Raw genomic sequence first — 13,085 nt, forward strand, 5'->3', positions numbered from 1 at the left:
AAAGAACCTCGACTAACATCCAAACAAGTTCAAGTTGTCCTGCAGTCCGAGGGTACAACCGTGTCAACCCGTACTACTGTATCTGTCGGCGTATTAATGAAAAGGGACTTTATGGTAGGATACCAAGGAAGACCCTATTTCTGACCCAGAGACATAAAAAAGCCAGGCTGGAGTTTTCCAAAACCTTACCTGAGAAAGCCAAAAATGTTTTGGAAGAATGTTCTCTGGTCAGATGAGACAAAAGTATAGCTTTTTGGGAAAAGGTATCAACATAGAGTTTACAGGGGAAAAAATGAGGCCTTCAAAGAAAAGAACACGGTCCCCACAGTTAAACATGGCGGAGGTTCCCTGATGTTTTGGGGTTTGCTTCGCTGCCTCTGGCACTGGACTGCTTGACCGTGTGTATGGCATTATGAAGTCTGGAGACTACCAACAAATTTTGCAGCATAATGTAATGCCCAGTATGAGAAAGCTGGGTCTCCCTCAGAGGTCATGGGTCTTCCAGCAGGACAACGACCCAAAAAACACTTTAAATAGCACTAGAAAATGGTTTGGGAGAAAGCACTGGAGACTTGCAAAGTGGCCAGCAATGAGTCCAGACCTGAATCCCATAGAACACCTGTGGAGAGATCTGAAAATGGCAGTCTGGAGAAGGCACCCTTCAAATCTCAGAGACCTGGAGCAGTTGGCCAAAGAAGAATAGTCAAAAATTCCAGCAGAGCATTGTAAGAAACTCATTGATGGATACTGGAAGTGGCTGTTCAGTTATTTTGTCCAAAGGTTGTGCTACCAATTATTAGGCTGAGGGTGCCAATTCTTATGTCCTGCCCATTTTTGGAGTTTTGTGAAATGATTTAAAAAAACAAAACAAAAAAATCATTCCCTTTTGTGTTTTTTTCATTGTAAGCAAAATAAATGATTACTACCAATCATTTGTATTTGCTATCATTTTCTGGAAGAAAAATAGCATTATCTGACAGAATTGCTGGGGTGCCAATACTTTTGGCAAGCAGTGTAAATATGTGCTAGGTGTATGCAGAGGTAGGTATTGATGCATTACATTTACTCCATTACATTTACATGAGTAACTTTTTGAGAAAAATGTACTTCTTAGACTAGTTTTACTAAGCCATACGTTTTACTTTAAGTAGATTTGTGAAAAAGAAACTTAGTTAGCTGTGATAGGCTCCAGCACCACCGTGACCCTCGTGAGGATAAGCGGCATGGAAAGTGAATGAATGAAAAGCTACTCTTACTCTGCTACTTTGGGCTACACTCGTCGTCCAACAGTGCCAAGAGCAGCTCTACTGGTTTCACCAATGAGACATCGTAGCAATAATCACATGACTCCATTACACCAATCAGACTCAAGTTTGCCGTTCTATGATCACACCTGCCTGTACATTTCCGTGGCGTCTCTAAAGCACCATAAAAAGTTAGGTATCGCAGAATTTAACCTCTCTCCCAGTTTTTATTTGGCATCAATTGACCACGGAAAAACGGAGATATGATCCTATTCATTTCATAATAGGAACTATGAAGGATCTATAGTGATCCCTTATTTTTCGTTCTTTTTTTCTTCTTATGAACACTTTTCAAAAGCTTTATTGATGGATTTTCTCAAGTTAGAGCGCCATGCAGAAATTAATAAATTTAATTGTGTAAGCAGGATTTGTGTATTCTTATCATTTGATTACAGGTGTTTTGGCTCATTTCAATTTATTTTGTTTACATGGGCTATTATTTATTGTTTAATGTATTTATGTTTTACAAATGTGATGTAGTATTCATTTATATTTCCATATTTTATGTTGTATCATTTTAGTTCCTATGTGAATATTAGTTCCTACTTGTTTTGTTGCGGTAGGGCGGGTTTTGTATTGAACACAGGGTAACTGGTGCGCACCTTGCCGACATTAAAAGCAGAGTTGATACTGTCCTGCCATGCTGGTTATTATTATAGCAAAAGCAGAGTTGATACTGTCCTGCCATGCTGGTTATTATTATAGCAGAGAAGACAGCAGCAAATCAACAACAAGTAAACTGTGACTCGATCTACCCACAGCCTCAAGAGATCTGATGGACTCGAAAAGTAAGGGTTACAATTGCATATTATTTTGAAAATCAACCGGATCCACCGTATTTTTACAGGAGTGACTTCTGATCTGCCCGATCTTACCTAGTAGTATAGACCAGTGTTTTTCAACCGTTGTATCGCAACACACCAGTGTGCCGTGAGAGATGGTCAGGTGTGCCGCAACAAATTTATGGAATATTGCTTTTTTTTTTTTTTTTTTTTTTTTTTTAACATTGTTGGGTGTAGTTGCAGTAGGAAGGAAGGAGCAGGTAGAAGGTTTCGGTTCCGGTTGTGTGCAGATGAGCGAGGTATTGCTCATGTCACGTTCAAGAACTGTTCGGATTTCTAACTATCAGCCACCCTGCTGTCCGTGACAATGTGGACCCCAGCACGTCTACTGTACATCTTTTGATTTAACTCAAGTTTTATTCCAACACGTTGTCGAGGACAGCAAAGTGGCTGATGAATAGAAGTCCGAGCATTTCTTAAACGCGACATGAGCAGTTGCAGTTGTCATCACTTCAAAACAAGTCGATGAACTATTTTGTATGCCTCCGTAAAAATGCAGAGAAACAGGCAACTTTTTCGAGAAAAACTACAAAGCTAAATGAGAAAGCCCTTAAAGCCAGTTATCTTGTTGCCGAACTTGTTGCTAAATCCAAAAGTCCCATACTGTGGCAGAGACAATATGCCTTCAAAGCCATTGTCTGTGAGACGCTTGGCCCTGATGTGGTTAAAGACATAGCTAAAGTCCCCTTGTCTGATAATTCTGATTTTCGAGCCTAACCTCAAAAAAAAAATAAAAACAGAGAGAGACTGAGAGCTGTTGATGAAGATTCCTTCCAGGATATCGGTTTTGAGTTCATCTAAACAGGCTCAAGTTTCACACCGAGTAAGTATAAATATTTAGAAATTATTTTATAATTAAATATACTGTACAGAAAGTAATTCTGGAATATTTTTGGTTTGTGGTTTACCATGAGATTTTTTATAATATAAAAACGTGCCATGACTCAGAAAAGGTTGAAAAACACTGGTATAGATGCAGGAGGGTCCCGTCTCGCGTCAACTCATAAACTCTGCCGTTCTTTTTATGTGCGACACGTTGAGCAACTTCTTGGACGCGTCTAAAATGCTGCTGCACTGTGACTGGTGTGCATTGGCTGATTGACTTTAACGGCCACGTTTCACTGCGTTGACACGGCGGCTACATTGTTGCACGGTGGATGTGACTGGTGTATTACTGCGGTGAGTCCTCTCAAATCAACTCATGCTGCTTAGAACAGCACACAACACAATGAGTTGCCATAGCGACTATAGCCAATGTTTAAGAAGTGAAACTAGGCGGCTTCTTTGAAAAGTAGGACTCTGGCAAGTTCAAAGAAGTTCCCTTGTCACTCATCGTTAACTTTAACAAGCTGCAGTTGCCTGGTGAGAAAGAAAAGCTTCAGGAGGAAGAGTGAAAGGCTGTACTGATCGGATGGGGCATCTTTATAAAATCCTGCATTTTTTGGGGGGGGGGGGTTGGAAAAAAAATGGACTGAGGACGCGATGTTTGAAGCGCGATGTAGCGAGGGATCACTGTAGTCACTATTCACCTAGTCAAACCAGGAACTATTTTCTCCACTAGAGGGCGCTCTTGCTCTTTGGACGAATGATGCTTCAGGTCTGTAGATTTTTTTTTCTCTTGCCAGAATTCAATGATATTTTTCTGTATTTCTTTGGCTTAATGCGGTTATGTAACAGGTTATAGTACAGCATGATAATAACAGTTCATATAGATAACTTTGTGCTGAGGAAAAAAATTCCATTGTTGAAAATAAAAAAAACATCGTAAGCAGTTACTCACAATATTACTTTCATTTCATTTCTTGATTATTCTTTTCACCAGATACATTTTTACTTGTACTTGAGTAGATTTTTGGATGACTACGCTTACTTGAGTAATATTATTTTGTAGTAACGCTACTCTTGCTTGAGTAGATTTCTTGGCTGCTCTCCCTGGGTGTAGCTTAGATCGTCAGAGACAAAATATTAGATATCCGTAACGGAAAGATGCTGAGTGTCACGTTTTAAATTGACATGTAATTATGTACAAGTGCAACTGTACCCAAAGGCTTTGAAGATTTATTTTCTCATGTCCACTTATTGATGATTCACATCGACACACAGGTTTTCTCCTAAGGCATGTGTGACAGAGATACAGATGACATGCTCAATCACGTCCAAGGACAAGTACGATTTAATTCTCATGATATACACATTACAGCATCGTGCAGTGTGAAGATTCAAGCGGGGTGTATATCCTATTTATGTTGACGATGGCTTCTCTGTCATGATTTGTCACCCCTCCGGGAAAGGCGCACTATTTCTAGGACAAATCCCTTTTCAACCCTGCGGAAATGAGCGAACACAGAAAAGCTTCGTCCATGCCGATTTTCCACGGGTGCCCCGAAGGTCTCGCTGCCGTATCTCAGGCAAGCCGGCTTCAAATTTGAATTATTCTGATTAGAATTCAACTATGGTCAGACGTTTGCTGCCTCCAAATCAATGCCTGATGAGCTTGGCCTTTAAGAGAAAAAAAAGAGAGAGAGAGGAATTCAATTAAAATTGCGGATTGACATGCAGCGTTTGGTAATGGTGGGCAGAGGGACTGTTTCCTTCATGTGCGTGAGCTGGTCAGCTCTGGATTTAGGCTTTAGGGGCTTTGTGAGCTTGTTAAAAAATGCTGCTGCTCACTTTTCCAGCTGTAGCTTTTTCAACGGCGCATTAAACAACAGATACCCTTGAAAAGACACAACCGGGGGAGACGAGACTGCTTACTCTTTTGATCCTGTGGTGACATGTGGTTGGGTAAAAAGATGGTAAAAAGATAAATGCAGTTTATTATACAGTCATGGGCAGATTTTCAACATTCTTAAAACAACCAAGTTGGATATTGAAGTAGCTGACTCTGATGCTAATCACAGTATATTGTTGCCCACACTAACAAAAGTATAACTCACACTGCTATGTTTAAAAAAATACAAATCTACTGTATATATACATACACACACGCACACACATTCTATTTGAGCACTACGTCCCTGCTGTGTGTTCTCCACCACTTGCTACATTGAATCTGTCATTCCATCCAGAGATGGACAAACATTGGATAAATAAAACAGGGTTCAGATTTCAGCATCACTTTCCGCATTCAGGACCTACATATGAAGCAGGCACGAATGTCAGACCTGGAAGTCTCACAAGCGCCACATCCATCTTCTCCGATGTTGTCCAGACAAGACAGGAGAGGAACTTTGGCCATCAGCTCTCCTCTCTGGACCTGTCCATCACTGTCAGTGTGGCTCAGCAGTGCAGAACTCATTCCTCATCTGAAGACCAGACGAGCTCAGTCTCATGACAGACTGATGTTGCATCTGATTCCGAGCTATGTGGGTCACGTATGTGGGTGGCCACAGGGTTGGAAAAGGCTAAAATGATAGAATAAAAGAAAAATGGGAATAGCGTTCAGGACAATTTTGCACAATTCCAACAACTCAGGTGGGAGCCCCTCACATTAGACGAGGTGTCACTACAGTGCATGCGAGCCCACACACTTGCGTTCGCTTTCTGCGCCACATGTGTGAATTCTATCATGAAGAGCTGAGCTTTCCACAGGACTCTTTCATATAAACCACAATAGGCACCAAAGCCGGCTTCGCAACCTCCCACAGAGACACCACGGAAGGGGACAGTCTGTGGAGAAATGAGAGCAGGGGATTGGAATTTAATTAAAGCCTTAAAGCTCCCCCCGAATCAAATATGAGACAAAGGGATGAGGCGCAAATGGAAAAGGGGTGCCTTTGTTTGTCCGGTGGCTACCACGAGAAAATCATCGGCGGAGACGTCTGTGGAAGAGCCAGTTCAAAGTTTTTGATGGATGAACAACTGACTGAGGCATTGCCTCTTTGATGCCAGATTCTTTTAATTATGTATGGAAAGCTTGGCCTTCAATAACAGGCTGCAAGCAACACTGACAAATATAGACGCGATGACACGTCCACGGCGCCATTCCAATCGATATGCTGGCATGGGACAAATGAAAGAAAAAAAGAAAACAGCAACTTTTAATCTCGTAAAGACAATGATTTGATAACTTGAGAGAACTGTGTGATCTGCTGGCTTGTGTAAAATGTGTTGCATATTTGTGTGTACTAGAAGCAGTCACAGGACACCCGTGACTCCCACCCATCAAATTATAAAGGGATCCACGGATAGAAAGACTTGTAGTTCTTAAAAGCCATTATTCTTATGAGTTAAAATAATTTGATATTGAAACACCTCTTGATGTTTTCGTTTTTATACAATTTGTAAAATTAGTTTAACCAGTAGGTCGCCATTGTTGTTGACGTCGCAGGGTGGTGACGTCACATGGTTACGCTGCCGGGCTTCCAGAGTATGACTCTAGCGACATAAACATGTCATCTGTTCAACCCTTTCAATTTGAACCCGAGAGGAACATTAATGGGCATGACAGCACTGTCGATATTTCACAAAACGAGCAGCAAAAGCAAAATGAACAGGAAAGACAGGATGAGATGAGATGAGAGTAGGAAAAAAAAAAAAAAACGATGTTGAGCCAAAATGTGCTACACCGGTGAAACGTCCTACAAGAGGTTAATTTGACACCTAGGCTTAAGTTCATACTACAGGTCTTAATGCACAAATCCGATTTTTTATCATATCTGTTTTTTAGGCGTGCCCGTTCAGACTGCCTTTGCCCATTGAGACCATTCAAGTATTACGCATGCGCACAAATTCGCAGTCCGACACGCGCTGAGCAAGAAGACCCGCATGCGCAGAAGCATCAAATAAAATGACCACACATGCTGGCTGTCATCCGTCATTCCAGGGATATTATATTTTGCTTTTCAGAAAAAGGACACAAATGAAATACATAAATAATCCCCGTTTAGGCTTATATTCAACGTTTATATGGATCGATAGCATGCACACACTCTCTGTGAATGTCACACACACATACGGGCGGTTTGCTCCGACTCGGCCGTTGAAATATTGCCCATATAGAGCAGAGAGAAAACCGATCATTGTCAGGCTTATCCTCAACCCATTTTTATTTTTCTATGACTGTTGTCAAGCCCGGCCCTTCCCCAAAAGCCGTGTTCAATGCAAGCTAGGCGCTAAAAACGCACAGCTACACCGCTACCGTAGCGTCTCACTCGCTCTTTGATGACGTAATTGTTGCATTAATTCCGATTTGGGAGACTTGACAGTACAGATCGCTGGAAAAATGTGGCCCAGATCGGATTTGAAATGGTCCACTTCTATGCGACTTGTCCCGTTCAGACCGTCAAATTAATGCCTGACTCGAGTCGGAAAAACACGAAAAAATCGGATTCGTGCATTAAGACCTGTCGTATGAACCTAGCCATATAGTACTACCGTGTGCTTTCAGCTTGTTTTGTTTAGATGCATACAGACAGAACATACTGAAGATGCCTTAAGAAACTACTTAAACGTAGTAATATCAAATAAGGGTGGTTTAAATATAATATGTGACTAATGTGGTCAACAGATCAAGAATCTGCTTTAAGCTACCGAAAAAGTATGAGAGTGAAACACATGCAAAAAGTATTTTGAGGCAATGAAAAGGTAATAAAAGACTAAATAAAAACACAAATAGTAGGTACTCGCCGCTTTTAACCGATGAGTTCATGTGTTGGATGTCTCGCCGCCTAGAAGGAATTGCAGTTACCCGGTCGTATTCGTCGAGTGACAGTAACAATCTACGTCATCACCCCGAGCGTCCATTGCGCGCTTAAAACATGGCGCCCTCCGTAGGTCAAAACATGGATTAAATATTATAGATTTCAAAATCAATGGCAATATTTTATGTGTTTCTAATAACATATTTTAGTAAAAGAAAACAATTGTGGCTTACTAGCGCCTACAAATCTTTAAATCCAAGGTTCCCTTTAAACAACTAAAATAAATAAATTTCCTTTTATATAACTGCTATGAAAATTTAGAATGACTGCCAAACTAATTGGAGAACAATTGGCTCTGGAGGGAAACTAGTGAAAGGCAGCACCATGACGGGAGACCTCGGCCGGTTGGAGGAACATTGCTGTGGTAGTGGTTGATTCCCATGGTGATGGTATCTCAGTACCAGAGTGTATTTGAAAATGTGCACAAACTGAAACACATCAGTAGTCAGGTTTTTGTTGATTTTGGAAGGCAACGAAGCGATCTTTAGCTTTAACACAAACTCGGCTGGAAACTCAACAATATGAACGTTAGTGTTTTCATAGCAATGGTGATGACTTTTGGTGGAGTTGGAAAAAATGATTTGTGTCATATTGATACTATATTTTATTCAAAAATAAGGCTATTGTTTTTTTGGGGGGGGGGGTTTTTGTTTGTTTGTTTGTTTGTTTGTTTTTTAAGCCTGGCCTGTTTAGCTGCTAAGACACGGAGAATAGAATTTGAGTGTCCTTATGGTCTGAACAGTTTTAATGTATCACATGGGAGTTTGATATACTCCTATTGGGGTTGTTTATTATGTTTTACTTGCAAGACGAAAGCAGCAAACAAAAGGAGTAATAGGGGGACAGAAAGAAGTACACAGACAGAAGTGGGGAAGAAAAAACAACAACAAATACATTTTTACACGCCTATGTTTCCTGTGAACATATTGGTGCTATCCTTAGTTAATTGTATTTACCCGTGGACACTATGTAGGGGGCCTAATAACCGAGGAAATAGAGGAGGGGAGGTGAGTCAAAAGACGTGATTATACGGGATAAAGAGTACACAAATCAGCAAAGTGAGGTGTGGAACTCAGTATTATGTGAATCAAATCTACCAGTAAGTGTGGATATGTTGACATCCTATTCTATGCTACCTGATCGCTAATCCTGACACCGATAATCTCTCTACCTGAGTATGTCTAATTGCACCCGGTCATGCGTGAACCCATGATAGTCCTGCAAAAAAGTGGAAATGCTGTGCGGGGCCAGCCCCAGTCGGGGGCACGGCCCACCCCTCCAACCGCGTTCCGGCAAAGAGACCTCCACCATCCCCCAATCCCATTAACCGGCCTTCAGGGAAGAGACAAGGGGATGCGCCGCTCGCCCCCACCAGACCCTTACCCACTGCTGCACTCCCCAACCGACACAGCACACCGCGGGACCCCCACGAGCCCCGGGGCAAGACAGGATCCCCACTCAGAGGGGGTGACACCCCGCCGGCACCCAGCAAGCGATATGTGTTGGGGCCCAAGAAGGATGCCATGGGAGAAAAGAGACAAGGCGGAAACAGGAGAACACCAAGGCCGGGGTGTGACTGGAGCCCCAGCCACCACACCCTCGCAACCGACAGCCCAGACAAAGAGGAGGCCCACGCCGGGAGTCCTGCCATATAGAAAAGTCTGGGACCCACCTCCCACCCTATTTCTGTACCTGCCAGGTCCCTGACTAGCAGCCACTACCCAGCACAGTGATGGGATTATGTGGGGAGGGTGATGCAGTGTATGCATTATTATACAGTGGGGCAAATAAGTATTAAGTCAACCACTAATTGTGCAAGTTCTCCCTCTTGAAAATATTAGAGAGGCCTGTAATTGTCAACGTGGGTAAACCTCAACCATGAGAGACAGAATGTGGAAAAAAAAAAACAGAAAATGACATTGTTTGACTTTTAAAGAATTTATTTGCAAATCATGGTGGAAGATAAGTATTTGGTCAATACCAAATGTTCATCTCAATACCGTTTTATTTACCCTTTGTTGGCAATAACCGAGGCCAAACGTTTTCTGTAACTCTTCACAAGCTTTTCACACACTGTTGCTGATTTTTTGGCCCATTCCTCCATGCAGATCTCCTCTAGAGCAGTGATGTTTTGGGGCTGTCGTTGGGCAACACGGATTTTCAACTCCCTCCACAGATTTTCTATGGGGTTGAGATCTGAAGACTGGCTAGGCCACTCCAGGACCTTGAAATGCTTCTTACGAAGCCACTCCTTTGTTGCTCTGGCTGTGTGTTTGGGATCATTGTCATGCTGAAAGACCCAGCCACCTCTCATCTTCAATGCTCTTGCTGATGGAAGGAGATTTTCACTTAAAATCTCTCGATACATGGCCCCATTCATTCTTTCCTTTACACAGATCAGTCGTCCTGGTCCCTCAGCAGAAAAACAGCCCCGTTAGCATGATGTTTCCACCTCCATGCTTCACAGAGGGTATGGTGTTTTTCGGATGCAATTCAGTATTCTTTCTCCTCCAAACACGAGAGCCTGTGTTTCTACCAAAAAGTTCTATTTTGGTTTCATCTGACCATAACACATTCTCCCAGTCCTCTTCTGGATCATCCAAATGCTCTCTAGGGAACCGCAGATGGGTCTGGACGTGTACTTTCTTCAGCAGGGAGACACGTCTGGCAGTGCAGGATTTGTGTCCCTGGCGGCGCATTGTGTTACTAATAGTAGCCTTTGTTACTGTGGTCCCAGCTCTCTGTAGGTCATTTGCTAGGTCCCCCCGTATGGTTCTGGGATTTTTGCTCACCGTTCTTGTTATCATTTTGACGTCATGGGGTGAGATCTTGCATGGAGCCCCACATTGAGGGAGATTATCAGTGGTCTTGTATGTCTTCCATTTTCTAATACTTGCTCCCACAGTTGATTTCTTTACACCAAGCGTTTTACCTATTGCAGATTCCATCTTCCCAGCCTGGTGCAGGTCTACAATTTTGTCTCTGGTGTCCTTCGACAGCTCTTTGTTCTTGGCCATAGTGGAGTTTGAAGTGTGACTGACTGAGGTTGTGAACAGGTGTCTTTCATACCGATAATGAGTTAAAACAGGTGCCATTAATACAGGTAACGAGTGGAGCCTCGTTAGACCTAATTAGAAAGAGTTACACCTCTTTGACAGCCAGAAATCTTGCTTGTTTGTAGGTGACCAAATAATTATTTTCCTCTCTAATTTGGAAATAAATTCTTTAAAAATCAAACAATGTGATTTTCTGTTTTTTTTTTTCACATTCTGTCTCTCATGGTTGAGGTTTACCCATGTTGAGAATTATAGGCCTCTTTAATCTTTTCAAATAGGAGAACTGGCACAATTGGTGGCTGACTAAATACTTATTTGCCCCACTGTAGGAGAACCTGAGGGTATTACAAGGCCATTCGTTGATCACGATTTAGGGCAAATTCAAATTCCTGTTTGGTCCGGACCCAACCAAAAAAGTTCATGGTGCACACCTTTCGGGCTGGTGTGAATGCAAACCAGCGAACTCTGGTGCGGTTCGCTTCCAAGCAGACCGTGGTGCAGTTCGCTATAGGTGTGAAAGTGATCGCACTGTGGTCCGCACCATAGCTGAAATCCCAAACCTTTTTGCATGTAGCAGGTTTCCATAGCAACGAAATGTAGTTTAGTTAACATTACGCTGGCTAATACTAGTCGAGGTTCAATGTGGAACAATGAGGAGCTGGATGTATACTCTCCTTGTAAAATGAACGTGGCATCAAAGGCTTCTGTTGCTCCAAATTTCCCACAAACGCTTCTAATTGGATAAAACAAATTATTAAAAGCATGTTTGCAGTACTCTGCAGCACTCTTTGTGAGCATTTACTTCCTTATTTTACCGGCTTACCCCACCCAAATTGTTTTGTCCAATGATTGAACGATTTTTGCACATGTGTAGGTTTGTTGTCAAATCCTGGGTCTTGCTCAAATTGCAATGTGAAAAGAACGGCATCAAAAATGTCTGGACCAAATGTATTTTGGTGCTGACCAAAGAAAGCAAACTATGGACCTTCCTGTTGTGAATACGCGTTAGCTTGAAAATTTTTTAAATCATTTTTCCGCTGGCCAACACGCACCCTATCTGACCAGATCTGGCAATCTTAAGTTGCCACCTAAAAAAATACTTTCTTTGTATTAAATTCACTGCCCCGAAAACTCATCAGTGTGTAGTCACATTGCTGACCATAAACGCAATGGTGCAATTCCCTGTACATAAAGTATATGGCCTCGTGATGGCATTCAAAGCTGCTTTTGCTCGTCAGACATCAAGGGAATTTTGCGGGAAGAATCTGCAGTTTGACTTAAGAATCTCAGGCCTGTTCCTGTCCATTGTATTCCAGTCAAGGTGGGGCACCCGGGATGGAAACCAGATTCAACACTTGGCTGACTTTTCCACCTACAGCAAGGACACATTAATGCCCTTGGGACTGGGACTACTTTTGCTGCTCATTTGTTAAAGCTAAACTACTCTAAGCGGAGTATGTAGGAGGAAGCTTTTCCGATGAAACCCGGATTTTGCGTCCACCGTTCCCTGGGAAGGAGCGGTAACGTCTTGGTTTGTGGCTTTATAAGAGGCTTGTCAAGGGGGGTGGGGAGTGGGGTACCTTTTAGTGCAGAAATCCAGATGCGGTTCAGTGCCAAAAAAATTCCACAATCTGGAAAGCCATGGCCATGTAAATAACGTCAGAGAATCAAAATTCCCCCCCACTGCAATCCTTTTCCGTGGAGAAATTGGAGACGTTTCAGGCTGGGAATACTAACCGCATGTCAAGAAAATACTTTGACAGTCACGAGAATGGCGGGCATCCGCTGCATCTGCCGTGATCGTTTTCGGCATCCGCTTGATGCTAATAAAGCAGTTTCCAAATTGGGTGGGCGCTCTGCAAATTGTTCCATAATGATGCAGTCAAAAAGTCAAGATGTGGAGAACGGACCTTCTTTTAAGCTGTAACTGACACTGAAGCCGGGTAAACACAAGAGTCTCAATCTTCTCTTCTGCGTGGGAAAAAGAAAATCTTTGCCTCACGCCTCAGTCTCTCCCCCCCACCATAAAAAATGTGTTTGGGAAACACCCCGCACATAAAAAAAATCACCTTTGTCAGTCCCTCTCGCAACTAATTTGATGACTTTACTCCCGTCGGGAAACAGCAAGGTGTTACCTCGACCAGATGTTTCATACTTCCACGGTCATCTCATAAGAAATGA

The 13,085-nt window shown here is 42.5% G+C and overlaps 1 protein-coding gene across 5 annotated transcripts in view; it reads right to left on the reverse strand.

The window, feature by feature from the left end:
• Window positions 1–4,252: 4,252 nt before the first annotated feature.
• The window catches only part of LOC130930262 (uncharacterized), a 39,638-nt gene continuing 30,805 nt past the window's right edge, over window positions 4,253–13,085 (reverse strand). For 3 of the 5 annotated variants that reach the window (XM_057858097.1, XM_057858098.1, XM_057858100.1), the window contains 2 exons: window positions 5,636–5,815; window positions 4,253–5,550 (listed from right to left, as the gene is read on the reverse strand). In XM_057858097.1, the coding sequence (XP_057714080.1) occupies window positions 5,416–5,550; window positions 5,636–5,815 (315 nt within the window). In that variant the 3' untranslated portion in view covers window positions 4,253–5,415. The remainder of the gene's footprint in view (window positions 5,551–5,635; window positions 5,816–13,085) is intronic. The other 2 variants (XR_009067021.1, XM_057858101.1) reach the window with 2 other exon arrangements.

The sequence above is a fragment of the Corythoichthys intestinalis genome, chromosome 14 (genome assembly GCF_030265065.1).
Source record: "Corythoichthys intestinalis isolate RoL2023-P3 chromosome 14, ASM3026506v1, whole genome shotgun sequence".
Lineage (NCBI taxonomy): Eukaryota > Metazoa > Chordata > Actinopteri > Syngnathiformes > Syngnathidae > Corythoichthys > Corythoichthys intestinalis.